At 35.7% G+C, this 15,602-nt stretch overlaps 2 protein-coding genes across 3 annotated transcripts; one reads left to right on the forward strand and one right to left on the reverse strand.

Annotated features, from left to right (window-relative positions):
- Positions 1-799: 799 nt before the first annotated feature.
- On the reverse strand, positions 800-6,072 carry LOC144567590 (transducin family protein / WD-40 repeat family protein). The gene is made up of 4 exons (XM_078317753.1): positions 5,222-6,072; positions 4,239-4,340; positions 1,780-2,427; positions 800-1,287 (listed from the first exon to the last, which is right to left on the reverse strand). Exons 1-4 carry the CDS (start codon positions 5,882-5,884, stop codon positions 1,108-1,110), a joined length of 1,593 nt encoding a protein of 530 aa, XP_078173879.1. The 5' UTR covers positions 5,885-6,072; the 3' UTR covers positions 800-1,107.
- Positions 6,073-11,900: 5,828 nt separating this feature from the next.
- Positions 11,901-15,568, forward strand: NSN1 (GTP-binding family protein). Of its 2 annotated transcripts, XM_078317039.1 has the most exons (9): positions 11,901-12,126; positions 12,207-12,451; positions 12,863-12,950; positions 13,026-13,199; positions 13,457-13,671; positions 14,002-14,266; positions 14,354-14,533; positions 14,659-14,873; positions 15,061-15,568. In XM_078317039.1, the coding sequence occupies exons 1-9, from the start codon at positions 12,108-12,110 to the stop codon at positions 15,409-15,411; spliced, it is 1,752 nt and encodes a 583-aa protein (XP_078173165.1). In that variant the 5' UTR covers positions 11,901-12,107; the 3' UTR covers positions 15,412-15,568. The 2 variants fall into 2 exon arrangements, with proteins under 2 accessions (XP_078173165.1, XP_078173164.1); XM_078317038.1 differs by having other exon boundaries at positions 11,984-12,126; positions 12,863-13,199.
- Positions 15,569-15,602: the final 34 nt, after the last annotated feature.

The following is a 15,602-nucleotide window of genomic DNA, read 5'->3' on the forward strand; positions in this document are numbered from 1 at the left end:
GACTTGATAGGAACCTACGAGGGGCAAAGATATTGACAAAATTATTTTGGCTTCATGCAATACACTACTTACTGACACAAGACGAAAGTATATAACTGGTGCGTTGCATGAAGCCAAAATAGTATTCTGATAATGCTTTGCACTTCAGAATAAAAGGGGAAAAGAAAGGAAAAGAGGTGTAACCCTCAGTGTATCAAGGGCCTGACAAAAACTCCGTTCTTAATTTCATTATTAACTGTATTAATCAATTCGGTTCGATTATATAAATCATTTATATTGTTATTTTGGTTAAGTTTTTATTTTTTACTGTGTTGTTTCACCTAAGGTAACATAATATATCTGTTTAGATCCAAACCATTCGATCAAAATCTGCACAGATATTAAAGGAGCTCTGTACATTCCACCTCGGACCAGATTGGCCTGGATTCTGATTGGACGGTCCAGATATAAACACAAATATTATGTTACCTCAGAGATATGTATTGGAAAACAAAAAAGAGAAAAATAGCGTTCGGTTTCAGAAGCTAAAATTTGCCTATACTCATTTTCATTCTTACTGCAACCGGAAATAAAAAAAAAAGAAGAAGAAAGAAACGTGCTGCAAAGCAATGTATCCATATATGAAAAACTGAAACTTTGTGCAATGCTATATTCAAATATAATAGAAAATTTGACAAACTTGTAAAGACTAATATAAATACAAAACCTGGAATCAAACATGCCAATGTAAGCTGCACTATACTCTTTGAAAATAACCAACCAAAGTAAACCGCTGAGTAAATATCTCCGAGAAGTTCGATAAACAACTAATATCATCACTATTATACATGCCAAAACCGTGTATGTACATAGAGCCCAAAGCATCGTTCATCTAATATTCGAAAAGGCCCCTCCACCATGTAATAATCGAAATATATATCATTTCATAAACAAAAAAAAAAAGGCTTCAGGCTTGTCTTAATCTACAAAAATAAATAACAAGCCAAATGAACCGTATAAAAAGAAAAATCACTGGACATTGCTCATTGTACAAGAAACTCTTGAAGGCTTCAGTAAAACAGAACCACTCGTTTTGAATTATTCGTCATGCATTTCAGCTAATAAAATTTACTTGGTTTCTTGCTTGGTTATACTTGTGCCAGATATCCAAATTCGAACTGTATGATCATCACTTGCTGATGCAAGCATGTGAGGCTTTGCATGGTTCCAAGTCACGGAGTTGACCGTCATCGAATGCCCCGTTAAGATCTTAATTGGGGTTTTACATTTTCTTCGCCAAATATATATCTGCAGATAGACAACATCAATTAACAGTATCTGAACTAAACTTTGTTTATAGCTGCAAATTCAAACTCAATCATTTTGAAATGACGCCAAAAAATATTACCGATAACAGAAAACAGAAAAGAAAAAATAGCTCAAACAGTAAATTTTGGATGCACAAGTGACACCAGTCCCCTAATTCACAACTGATACATGTTCTCTTCTGTTCTCTCAATTCTTTTACTCAATGTACCCATCGCTTTGTACTTCAGTGATTAGTGTTCCCAATTACTTGATGCATGAGAAAGCATGCCAAAAGCCACATATGCAATTGATTTATTATCATCTTTTTTTTTTGCTTGACCAGCATGTAATCCATCAATGATGTAAATATGACACTAAGGGTTCTATCTTTATTTTGAAAAATACACTTGACATCATTGTAAAAATTTGTCTATCTACGAGAACATTCTAAAAGAATAAACATGTCTGGCATCATACAACATCTAGTATTACCTTCGAATCCTCGCTGCCACTAGCCACAAAGGAACAACACGACCCACCAAAGCAAGACCTAATCACATACTTCCCCTGCCTATGCCCCTTGAACACATCATCCACACCATCATCCATATCCACATCCACTTTCCTTAAATGGATCTCTTCACTATTCAAATTGACAATAAAAAACCGTCCATCCCTCGAAACTGACAATGAGGTGATTGAGTTCTCTTCCTGAATCATTCTCTCTTTTCCACTGGGAAATTCGCACAGCCAAATAAACCCATTTTCTGAGCATATGCCAATGAGAAGCTGGCCATCAGGGGAAATGACGAGGTCTGAGATTTTAGGAATTCTCTCTCCTTTCCAAGCATCCAGTTCATTCCCAGCCAGGTCGCATGTGAAGATGAAATTCTCTGGCACGGAGCTGGCGCAAAGCACTTTATCTGAATTAGGAAACCATGCGCATGTACTGATGATGCGTGTTTCAGAGTCTGCGAAGGTGGTCAAGCACGTGCCAGTTTTGACATCCCATAGTTTTAAGGTTTCAGGAGTGCCACATGTAAGAAGCATGGTGTCGTTGGGGCTCCAAGAAAGGAATGAGATCGGTTTCTTGTGACCCACCAGGCAATGCTTATAGGCCACTGTGTCATCATTTTCAACCTGAAATTTTAGTGCCTATAGCGGTCATTGGTCACACTCCACTATTGTGCTCAAGTGAAAATAAGATGATATTCATAAACTGAAATATGAAGTGTGATTAAAATCAATGTTCATAAATTGTGCACTGGCACTCATTGTCCTTCTGAAACGAACAATTTTTCTCAACATGTCCCCAAGTCATATCAGGGCCTGTAAAACGTGAGAAATCACACGTAACTCTCCATAACAAGAAATATCATACATACCCTCAAAAACAGGATATATAATTATCCCTCTCCCCCTCCACACTTCCCCCACCCAGCTGCCCCTCCCCCTGCTGACAGTCTTCACAATTAAGTTTAAAATATACCCATGCTAACCTAAATGAGATCTACATGAATGAGGAACAAGAGGGGCAATTCTGGTAAAAGAAATCAGGAGAGGAGGCAAGTGCATGATAATAACCATGCTTCAGAGGGCATAGAAGGTATTTCTTATCCAGAAGGGTATATTGAAATAACACCAGATGAAAACTAAAGGACCAAGTTCTCACACAAAGACAAGAAGCTTGATCTGCCTAAGTCTTCTCTGTTCTCTTCTCTCATCAGGAAGTCGGATTTCGGCCTCCTACATCCCAATAGAAAGAAGAGAGAAAGTGAAAGGTATTAATCTAAACAAACATGAGTGTTTTGGAGGTGCAGTTAAAGGTAATTTTTTTTTTAAATACATAAATGAGTTTGGAAACAAAATGCAATTACAGAACCCCCCCCCCCCCCGAACTTTCCAATCATACAAGTACCCCCTAGGTCTTAATCTTACTTAACATTATTAATTTTGAGATAAAGACCTCAATAATTTTATTCTTACTTGGATTTCTTTGTGAATTTAACTACTACATAGTTTTCAAAAACAAGCTGAGCCTTCTCATTTTCAATATTGATTTCAAAACTTATCTCAAACTATTTTCTATTTTTATTTATACAATACAAATCAATTATAAGAATTTTGGTGTTCATGAAATAAAATCCAATAAAATCCTTTCTATAAAAAATAAATTAAAGCATTCAAGTTGAATGCAAAAGAATTAATAATAAAAATAAAATATTTGATGTTTTCCTGATATGTTACTCCATTTTCTTTTATTTGCAAAAAAAAGGTTTATTTTGTTTCCAAATTAGATAATTAATTTTAAAATAATAACATCATAAACATTCAGGGTAGTTCGGTCATTTCTCATCCAAAGTTATAATTGCGAGTGAGATTAATACTTCCTTCAGGAGGGGCGAGGGGGGGTTGTGGCATTACCCCATTATGAAATTAAGATAAGAATGCAGGGACCATGTGAAAAGGTATGTAAACAAGTAACCATCCCACATTAGCCAATCGTTGTGTTGAGTAACATATTACGCAAACTTGAGCATTTGGTAAAATAAGTTTAGAGATTCATTCATACTCCAACAAAACCTCAAATATCATTCACATGTTGCAAAAAACTTTTGAAAGTATCATGGATGCTCCTGCTCTTATTCTGAAATGCTTATTTAACTTCAGAGGTCAAATGAATTTCTGAACTAATTCTATTAAAGATGAAAAGATGCTTTTTCAGGTAGTCAAACTTGTTATCTAAGAAGAAACAATTCAAAAGAAGTTAAAAAAAAAAGGGTCTTGCTTATTTTGTCAAATTACATGTAAAACCCTCAGCTGTTTTGCATAGGTTCCATGATATTCTTCCCTTTGCACAGCAAACATAGTATTTGATGTTCTCCAGGGGCATGCATGAAATGCTGCCTATCAGATACAGACAAAGGAAGAGTTGGAATAATTGAACTTACCGTCCATACAATGGCCGTGCAATCACTGGAGGATGATGCAAGATACCTCCCGTTGTGTGAAAATTGTACAAACCACACTTCATTCTTGTGTTCAAATAATACCTACAGATAAATAAGAGATACTTAATTATATTAAATAAATAGTATTACATTGTGAATAAATAGATTAAATTAGCCAAGAAATTCATCCCAGCATATAAAGCATTTCTATGAAACAAACAAATGTAAAACCAAGTCTAGCATGATCCCACCAACACCAAACAAATGTAAAACCAAGTCTAGCTTATTATGTTAAATTTTACTTGTTTTAAGATTTTGTTAAATAACTTCTTATTATAATATGTTAGGAGATCCATATCCATATATCTGATTGATATTTTATTTCCATTTCTTGATAAAAAGAAAAAAACTATATGGACAAACTATCTCAAGTTAGTTACATTCTTTTAAAAAGTTTCATTGAAGAGACCTATACTAAATTGCACCAATTTTCAAATACAATAATGAATATTAAATTTTTGCGAGTAATGTGTTGTACCCCGGTGTCTTTATAACAAATCCCTATTTTAATTGGACAACTATTATACAAACATAATAAGAGATTTTGTGCTTAAACTATTGATCTACTCTTAATTGGCCCCGTTCAATAAATATTAATAAGAATGTGACTGTTGGTTTTCCTTATAAACCTCTCTGGCATTTGTGATAGGTCAACAGTGGTGTAAGCATATAGTTACAGGGGTGCGCTTTTGCCTCCACCTTTCTACAACAGACAAACTTCTATGGAAAACTTGAGTAATTCCTCGAAGAATTTGAAAACGGGACACAATTATGAGATTCTTCCAAATTACCGTTTTATTTCTCTAATCCTAGTTTATTTTACCATTCATTTTCACATGTTTAATTTTCTCACATGAATCAACAGTCTACTTCAAGGCAAAAAACAATCAGCAAAGAAAACAAGCTAGGCTGTGTATACCAACCTGGCTACAGATAGAAGGTATCTGCTCTGAACAGCAATTATGATCCTCGAATAAATTAACATCTTTGGGCAAATTATGGTACTGGCATGAAGTTATCTGGTTTAAAATTGCTGTCTCCACCAACTTCTCTAGTCTTCCACTCGGCACCCTGACCCCAGGAGGCAACACCTCGATCAAATCCAAAAACAAGCTGATTCTTCTCTGTACAGTGGACCCCACAGTTCCTGTCTGTCCCACCACCTCACAACAAATAAGACATTGTGCAAGCCGGTGCACCCTACATCTCTCCACTCCCAATGGGCTGATCCGCTTACATAAAACCTCTATAGCCGGCAAAAAACAACCCAACCCAATAAGCTCTAAGAAATGCTCTCTCCATATTAGATAAGAAGCAGAAACCAGGGATGAAGAATCAATCCCAGGGACTGAGTTAATTGTAGACAGGCAGCATTCCCATCTGCCACGCATTATATCAAACAGGAGAGAGTCATGTTCGGTCGAATCAAGCCGAAACCCTGATTCTGATTCGAGAGAACTAGCAGCCTTGTGGAATCCAAGAGAATAAAGAGATTGAATTATGATTTTCACGAATTGGCTTCTGTCGATCAGGCCTTTGGAGCCGAGGCGGGAAAGGCGCGATTCAATTTCGTCATTGGATTCCATTTCGGGTAGAATTCGTTCGCCAGGGTGAGTGGATTCTAGTGATGTAACGGAATCAGAATCGGTGCTAGAGAGAGAGAGTTGGGAGTTGTATTGGGTCCAGAGGAAGTGTGGAAAGTTGAGTGATCGGATCAGCTGAGGAGGAGAGCGAATTAGGTTAGAGAATATCGAAGGGGTGGATTGGTAATAACTGTGCGTTATTTTTCTAGGAAAACAATGGGCGGTTCATATACGATCTTCCTCACAATTTGTTCAATTTGTCACATCTAATTCCTGCCACATTCAATCTCAAATAAATTTTTACAGTGCTAAATTTCTATAACGTTAAATCATCCTTACGGCCTTGCCTCATTAAATCCCTATGTCATATTCATACATTCATATTTCTGTAAAGTCAACAAAACAAAATCGATGCTACTGTGGAGAATGTAATATGTTGATTCTATTTTGTTAATTTTTGTTGGATTTTTATTCTATTTTATTTAAATGAATTATGACAATTTGTTAAATTTTGGTATTCATAATTCGTGAGCCGCTTATAACTCGCTCATTTAGTAACTCACTTAAACTAGCTTATTTACTTAATGAGCCGAGCATGAGTATACCCTAACTCGCTTATTAATCACCCCTACCAAGAAGTACCTGGGGTGGGAGGATGTTTTTCCCAGAGGTTATTTGGTCACTTTTTTGTTACCATTTAAACGGTCATTTTTATTAATAACCCAAAAAAAAGGTATTTACCAAAATAACCACAAAATCTGAATTTTTTGAAAAATAACCAAACCGCCAGGATTACAGGCGGTCCAGTTCCATAGCAGACCGCTAGGAACCTGGGCGGTCCTCTAGGGACCCAACCGCCAGGATCCCTAGAGGTCCACTAGCTGTCCTACAAAACCAACATTTTTCTCTCTCCAGCACACACTGCAAAGAAGGAGAAAGAGAGAGCGCAGGCGATTGTTTGGGCGATTTCAGACAATTTTTTAGGCGACTAAATCTACAAGTAATTTTTTTTTCATTCCTTTGTAATTATTTTATAATTAGTCTATGTTTACTGTACAATTAGTCTATGTTTGTGGTTCTGTTGAACAGGATGGACAATAGCGAAAGAGGTACTCATGCTGCCAAATGTCACTGTAATGCAATACTTCTTTTGAAAAGAGTTGGTGTCAAATATCCCATTGAAAATCCACCCCTTTCAGACGATGACTTTGTTGAAAATCCATATGGATATGGTCTGAAAAAAAAAATTCATGAAGACCCTCCAACCCCAGACTTTGTTCCATGTACTTATACTAGTAAGGCAAGCACATCGTCGGGTGTCACCAATCAGAAGCCGGCAGCTAAGAATACTGTTGTTAAGAATCCGGCTGCTAAGAAGTCAGTTGGTAAGAAGCCGACTGCTAAGAAATAGGATTGTAAATTCATCAATTTAGTTTTTCCGTTGTGAGATGTTTCTTAATGTATTTTATCATCTTGTCAGACAATTTATCATTTATCTCCGAATTAATTATTGAATATGCTAAATAATATAACTGTAGTTATAAAGTAGTCTAACATAGTCTAACAAGTAAAGTTCACGAATACAATTAAAGTTCAATGATACAACCGAAGTTCACCAATATTCATAACTTAGTTCAAACCAAACAGAATAAGTTCACCCAAGCAAAATAATAAGTTCATCTTTAACGACGTCGGAATAAACCCAATAGACGAGAAGATTTTCTGGTGCCAGCTGCAGGTGCGGCAGTACTTGTAGACCCTTGGCTACTAGATGATTGGGTCGCAAGAGGTGGTTGTGTTCTACCAGTTGCTTCAGCAACAACTCTCGCATTTTCTCTTTCATTGTGTTCGTTTATGGCATCTGAGCATAACAACATAATTCAGTTATTAATATAATAAAATCATAAATTAATTTCGAAAAATGCTACATACCTGCCCTGCGCCTGTCAGAAACGGAACGGTGAGCCTGATTTCCCAATGGCCTCCTACCACCCATCTCGTCCATGGTCATTATAGCACGTTTGTGTCTCCTCCTCCCCTTCCTTATCCATCCTTCTGAATGGAGTATTTTATCACTGACATACACATGCCACTCATGCTGGTTAGGATAAGAATGGAAAGATCCACCCCAAGTAGAAACAAGGTAATCGGTACGATACATGTCAGCGACATAGTGATCCTCGCAGAAGTTTCTCACTCGGCATACCGCCATCACGTGACTACAAGGTATTTGTGTTAGTTGGGGTCCTTGGCATGTACAGGTCGCCTCTCTTACCTCTCCGAATTGCACTACGTACTTGAAAGCCCTCTTCACAAACTCCATAGTGCCATCTGGTCTACGGTTGAAAGGAACGTACTCATTTGGATTGTGCACTTCGAATTCTATACCATCATTACCCATCGGGATCACGGTCATAGTTGCACCTTTGTCCCTGTGTTTTCTTAGTTTCTCCTCCACCCTTGTTGAAAATGACTGGTTCATCTTTATTAATTATGCGGCTTTAGCACGCCCTTCCTGAAACCAGATATTTAACTTGTAGAAAGTGTCTTCTACAACTGCAGCCACAGGCAACGTCCGGCTCTCCTTGAAGACTGCATTCAGCGATTCAGAACTATTGGTGGTCATAATTCCCCAACGGTAACCTCCATCACGGGCTGGAGAGAGAAAGCGTGTAAGACAGCTAGTGGACCGCCAGGGATACCAGCGGTCTGGTCCCTGGAGGACCGCCCCAGTCCCTGGCGGTCTGCTATAGGACTCGACCGCCAGTAATCTAGCGGTTTGGTTATTTTTCGAAAAATTAAGATTTTGTGGTTATTTTGGTAAATATTTTTTTTTGGGTTATTAATAAAAATGACCGCCATTTAAACAAGATTGACTTTTTTACAACATTCCGTTCTTTAAATTTTATATTTTATTTATCGATTGAAGTTATGACTTAAATTAATTTGTGTGAAATAAATTTATGTTTATGGCAATAAATCTTTAAGATAGAATAAATAAATTAATTTGTCTAAAGAGTTAATTTTACTTATTCAATTATTATTTTACATTATTATTTTAGTTTTATATTTCGTTTGATGACTTAAATATAGAGTGAAAAGTTTATGAATTTATATCTTCTGAGATAACATAATATTTATGTTTGAATTACAGTTGTCCGATTAAAATTCAAGTCAATTTAGTATGAAGAAGAATGCACGGAACTACTTTAATAGTCGTGCGGATTCTGATTGAGCGGTACTTCGGCCATACAAATTTGAAGTACACTCCACTTCTTGCTCCGCGAATCAAACACGAAAGCATTAATTTTCGATTATTGAAAACACAAAGAAAACTTTTATAATTATATCATATTTGTTGTTAATCAATGTTTTCTTAGAGTTCTATCTGAACTTAATTATTCTCATACAATGAAAAATATTTATTACGAAACGAGAAAATAAGTGTCCATTGACTTTTTGAGTAGCTGGCGCTTATCTATGAAAACCAATTGTTAAATAAGTTTTTTTTTTTTTTTTTTTTTACAGCTTACGAGTTGCGACTCATAAAAATAGGTTTGTTTTATTATTTAGTCAGTTCAGTTGTTCAAAACAAACTGAGTAAAAACATTAAAATTATGCAAACGAAAACACGTGATGTTAATTAAATAAGAATTAAAAAGTAATCTTAAATAAAGAATAATTTAACTAAACGTTTTCTACCTATCAGGAATAATAAATTTAATCTTAATAGTTTTTAGAGAATTTTGTTGCAGGTAATAAAAAAATTGTATGCCAAAATCCAACCTCACATATTGAATTTTTATCGATATCATACGGCATAAATAAATAAATTAATGTCTTCAAATTAGGGAGGTGTGTTTTCAATCTCTCTTTAAGAAAAATATTAATCCATGTCTTCAAATTAGGGAGGCATTTTAATTCATGTCTGAATAGAAAAATATTAATTACAAATTGTACATAAAAAGGCAAAAAAAACAACTCTCTGTTGCTAAGCATAATAAATTACTTGATATTTTGAAAATCAAGAGAGAATAAAATGCAAATGTCTCATGATAGGGGTGCAAACGGATGAGATATTATATGTCTGATTTCATATCTTTAGATACGGATATCTAATATCTAAATATTCATATATATATTAATATAGTTTTAATTTTTAATTATCCATATTCTAATAGTGTATATATACCAAATAGTTTAATATATATTATAAACAAATTTATGTCATTCACTATTATAATATTATGAATTTTGATTTTTTTTAATAATATTTATATATAATTTTAATAAATAATAGTAGTGAAAAACAAATATCTAATCCGTGCATGTTTTTTATCTAATCTGTAATTATAATTGTATTTGTATATGAAAAATAGAAACAAATATTGTTTTACCACTATCCGATCCGTATTTGATCCATTTGCACCCCTAGAACACATGCTTGATATTTTGAAACAGTGTTATGATTTGATCTTTTGAAACATTTGAATTTATTCATTCAAGTAATCGCGAAGTAGAATGTCAAATATAATATCATTTTTAAAGTTCGAAATTTCTCATGTAGACTTTTTATTACCTTTATAATTCATTTTTCTCATATATTTAGTTGATTTAGGTATATGATACTTCCATAAGAAGCACTATTTGCTTTGTTATAAATATGCAAAAATAATACCCACTTCAACATTTCAATTGTAAATGTATGTGAAATAATGAAATTAAAATATCATATTATAAAACTATATAAACTTAAATTTTTATAATTTTAACATATTATTTTGTACTTCTAAATTTTAGGATTTAATATAAACTGTAAAAAGTTAGTTTGCGTAAAATTAAATTGACATAAAGTCAAATTATGAATTATGAGAACTGAATAATTAAAATTTTCTACTGCAGAAATGAGTAATCACAAAAAAGTAACCTCCTCTCATCCAGTCACGATGCACATTCAAAGAGGAGAGGAAAAAATAAATAAGAAAGAATGTAAATTTGAGTTTCACGAAGAAAAAGAAGATAAGAAAGAATGTAAATTTGAGTTCCACAGAGATATTTTGTTAATAAATTTAAAAAAGAATATCTTATTTGATGTTTAAAAATATAGAGTATTTCATAAATTTGTTAATTGGGAGGGCTTATCACAAAATCAACATTCCACGGACAGAAAACTATCACCGCTTATTTACAGGTTCACCCACACTGACACACACATGAAATGACGTCTGAAATCTTAAATTTTATGTTAACAATAAGAATAAATCGCGGGTGCTTAATGAAAACTATCCCTTGAGGTTAGGGGTGAGTAAATCGCTCATAACTCATGAGCCGCTCATAACTCGCTCACTAAATGCTCACTTGAACTCACTCATTTATCTGCTCACTTAAACTCGCTCATTAACAACTCGCTCATTTATTAAATGAGCGAGCATGAGCACGAGCATACCCCAACTCGCTCATAATTCGCTCATTTAAAATTTACCACATCTAATCCCGCCGCCACATTCAATCCCAAATATTCATAGTTTATACATTTATTTATTTTTTTAAACATACGCCTCAAAACAGTGTGCTGTTGTTAGTTTATGTTTTTGGATTTATGTTGGATTTTTATTAGTGCTGCTTTAGTTTTTGTTGATTGTTGTTTGTTGATGCTATTGTTAGTTTATGTTGTTATTATTCTATTTTTGTAATACCGTTGATTTTTTTGTTATTATTCTATTTAATTGAATTATGACAATTTATTAAATTTTAGTACTCATAACTCGTGAGCCGCTCATAACTTGCTCATTTAAAACTCGCTCATTTCCGACTCGCTCATTTATTCGCTCGCTTGAACTCGCTCATTTAACAACTCGCTCATTTATTAAATGAGCGAGCACGAGCATACCCTAACTCGCTCATGCTCGCTCATTACTCATCCCTACTTGAGGTATTTCTGTTTATATCAGGACCGTCCGATCAGAATCTGGACCAATCCGGTCCGAGGCAGAATGCACGGGATTCTTTTAATATGCGTGCGGAGTCTGATCGAATGGTCTGGATCTAAACAGAAATATTCTATATTCAGGTGATACGAATTCTTCCATGCAATGCAAACTATCCTCTCCATTCTCCCAAACATAAACCCTAGCCTACATAACCCACCCGCTCAAAACCTTAGCGGCGCCTCCGTCTCCACCTTCTCCCTCTCTCACGCGCGTGCGTCAAGCTTTTGCGAATAAAAATGGTGAAGAGAAGTAAAAGTAAGAAAGCTACTCATTCAATTTAAAATCTGACTTCAATTATCTCAGGTCGTAGAGCTAATTCCTGACTTGAAATACAGAGAGCAAGAGCAAGAGGGTTCCTCTAAGGAAGAAGTACAAGGTGATCAAGAAGGTAAAAGAGCACCACAGGAAGAAGGCGAAGGAGGCAAAGAAGCTCGGCATCAATGGAAGGAAGAAGGTCGAGAAGGATCCAGGAATCCCCAATGACTGGCCTTTTAAGGATCAGGAAATCAAGGCTCTCGAGGTCAGGCGGTCCCGTGCACTCGAGGAGCTGGAGCAGAAGAAAGCCGCTCGAAAAGAAAGGGTAAATATTCAAATTCTTCTTCTTAATGTCTCCTTGCACCAGAATCTGGTAATAATCAGGTGGCCTACTGGTTCCTGGTTGTAATGAGTCCATGTAAACTTGTTTGTTTGGCCCTGTACTGGAATTGTAACACTGGTATTTGCAATCGGGTCAAGTATTGCTTGCATTGGCCAGCATATCCTTGATGTCTATTTGGATAAGATTTCAGTTTTTCTTTTCATGGTTCTGTTGGTTCGCAAGCGTATACACTTCATTGATTACTGGTATTAAAAACGAGAGTTACAGAAAAATAAGAAAGAAAATTAGGCAGTTTGGGCCTTGGTTTTGGAAGAAATGATTGTTATATATTCATCTGTAGCAGAAGTTTTGATTATCAGTTCTGATGTAGCTTTTATTTTTTATGGAATGCAGGCTAAGAAGAGAAAGTTAGGTTTGCCCGAAAGTGATGATGATGTGTCAGGAGAGAAGGAAGAGACTCCTGCGGTGGCTAAAATTCAAGGTAACTTCAACTTGATATGGTTTTACTCGGATTATTTGTACATATGTACCTATTTTAATCCTTATTTTTTCTCAGATCATTCTGAAAGATCGTTCTATAAGGAATTGGTGAAGGTAATAGAAGCATCAGATGTCATATTAGAAGTGCTCGATGCACGTGATCCACTTGGCACTCGGTGTGTAGACATGGAAAAGATGGTTCTCAAAGTCGATCCAAGCAAGAGGATTGTTTTACTTCTTAACAAGATAGGTATGCAATATTTAAAATTGACTTGTGCAAATTAGGGCTGGTTCTTCTTTTCCAACAAAGCACATATGTTTGAATATTGATTTGAACCCATGCCACCTGTGTGGACAAGCCAGTGGTGACTGACAGAATGGTATAAACTCCGATTTAATGCAATTATTTTTCAATCGAGAAATATGTCAGATCGACTGACCCAACATTGAAGATATATTAAAAGGTGCTGACATCATATTCTGACTTGTAATATTTGTCAATGATAGATCTTGTTCCAAGGGAGGCAGTTGAGAAATGGCTGACATATCTCAGGGAAGAGTTGCCAGCAGTTGCATTCAAGTGCAGTACCCAGCAACAGAGGTCAAATCTTGGTTGGAAATCTTCAAAGGGTTCTAAAACTAGCAATATTCTTCAAACAAGTGACTGTCTCGGTGCTGACACTTTGATTAAGCTTTTAAAGAATTACACCAGGAGCCAGGAGGTGAGAAACCATTCTTTTCTTCATTGTTAAATTAATTTTTTTTTTCTGTGGTGATTGAAACAAATAGTAATCTTTTTCTTTTGCAAAAGAATCAAATTGATTGTAACTATGTTCTCTCTTTAGTTTCAACTGGGATGAGGCCAAGCCTGATTCTAGATTTGAATAACGTCAGCTGGGCCTACTGATGTAGTAAAGATAGCGTGCAATTCATTAGTAAAAGTTACCAATTAAGTTGAGCAGATCAGTAGCAATTTTTATTTATAAATTGCCAAGGTATTTGGGTGCCAAAGTTAAAACAAACTGTTTTGTATTTGTTTTGCTCTGTCACAGCTCAAAGTTTCAATAACTGTTGGTATTGTGGGGCTACCTAATGTCGGTAAGAGCAGTCTAATCAACAGTCTAAAGAGGTCCCATGTTGTAAATGTTGGTTCTACCCCTGGAGTCACCCGGTCGATGCAAGAGATTCAACTGGATAAAAAGGTGAAACTACTTGACTGCCCTGGTGTTGTGATGTTGAGGTCTTCTGGCGGCGATGTATCAGTTGCTCTTCGAAATTGCAAAAGGATAGAGAAATTAGACGATCCAATTGCTCCTGGTAAATTTTTGTAATCACAATTGTAATTGATTTGTATTTAAAAGAAAACCTGGCTTCTTCGTGTGAATTTTTTGTATCTATTTCCAGTGAAGGAGATACTCAAGCTGTGTCCTGAAGAGAAGTTGCTGTCCATATACAATATTTCTCAGTTTAAATCTGTTGAGGAGTTCCTTCAAAAAGTGGCTACTCTAAGGGGTAAATTGAAAAAGGGAGGTGTGGTTGACGTGGAGGCCGCTGCCAGGATAGTGCTCCATGATTGGAATGAGGGTATGTTTTGTTTCTTTGTTGAACTACGTAAAATTATTTAAAAATTTGCTCACCCCTTGTTTTAAGTTGGGAATATGTTTATATTCTAGTAATGTGCAATTGAGTCAAATTTTATTTTATGCTAGGTAAAATTCCTTATTACACATTCCCGCCTACGAGGAGCAATGACGACATAGGAGAATCTGTAATTGTATCTGAATTGGGCAGAGAATTTAACACTGAGGAGGTCTACAAGGCCGAATCTTCATTTATTGAAAATCTGACTTCAGTTGATGACTACCGCCATGTTGAGGTCCCACCTCTCCCTCCACCAAAGTTTGATGAAGACATGCTAGAAGAGGTAATAGTTGCTCTTGTTTTGGTTTAACTTGAAAATTAAATTTGGTGAGCATGAATTTAGGTTTCACTTGTTAAGTGATATGATTTTTCTTAAATAGCATACACAATAACGAGATCGAATCTGCACATATTGTCTGAATGAATAGCTTTCAAATTGCATTAGCATTTTATAACTGATGCTTTTACAGGATGAAGAGGAAGATAATGATGGTGACAAGCAGGTGCAAGATGAACCAAGTGGCTCTGATGTAATGCAAGATGAAGCCATGTCAGTGGCCAGCACGGATCGTCCGGAGACCAAGACAAGCAGCAAGACCCGGCAACACGAAAAGCTATACACAGAAGAGGGCATACTAGATCCGCGCAAGCAAAGGGCAGAGAAGAAAAGGCGCAAGGCCAACAGAGTCAGCAAGGCAAATGACATGGATGCTGATTATGACTTCAAAGTTGATTATAATATGAAAGATGCACCATCGGAGGATGGTGATGGTGCCAGTGCCAGTGATGATGAGAAAGAATCAATGGCTGGGGTTGAATAGGATTGTTTTGATGATTCTAGACCGTGGATAGTACTGTTTATTCAAGGGCTTTGATTTTGTTGATTTTCTTTCTTTTTAAGATGGTTCTTGCGACCAGCAACAATTTTGTTCTTTTAGAGTATTAATGAAGATGAGTTGACATAGCCGCAGTGAAAAATCTTCTCCAATTCCTTGAGCATTCCTTTGTCCAA

This window comes from Carex rostrata, chromosome 16 (assembly GCF_964058835.1).
Source record: "Carex rostrata chromosome 16, lpCarRost1.2, whole genome shotgun sequence".
Classification (NCBI taxonomy): domain Eukaryota; kingdom Viridiplantae; phylum Streptophyta; class Magnoliopsida; order Poales; family Cyperaceae; genus Carex; species Carex rostrata.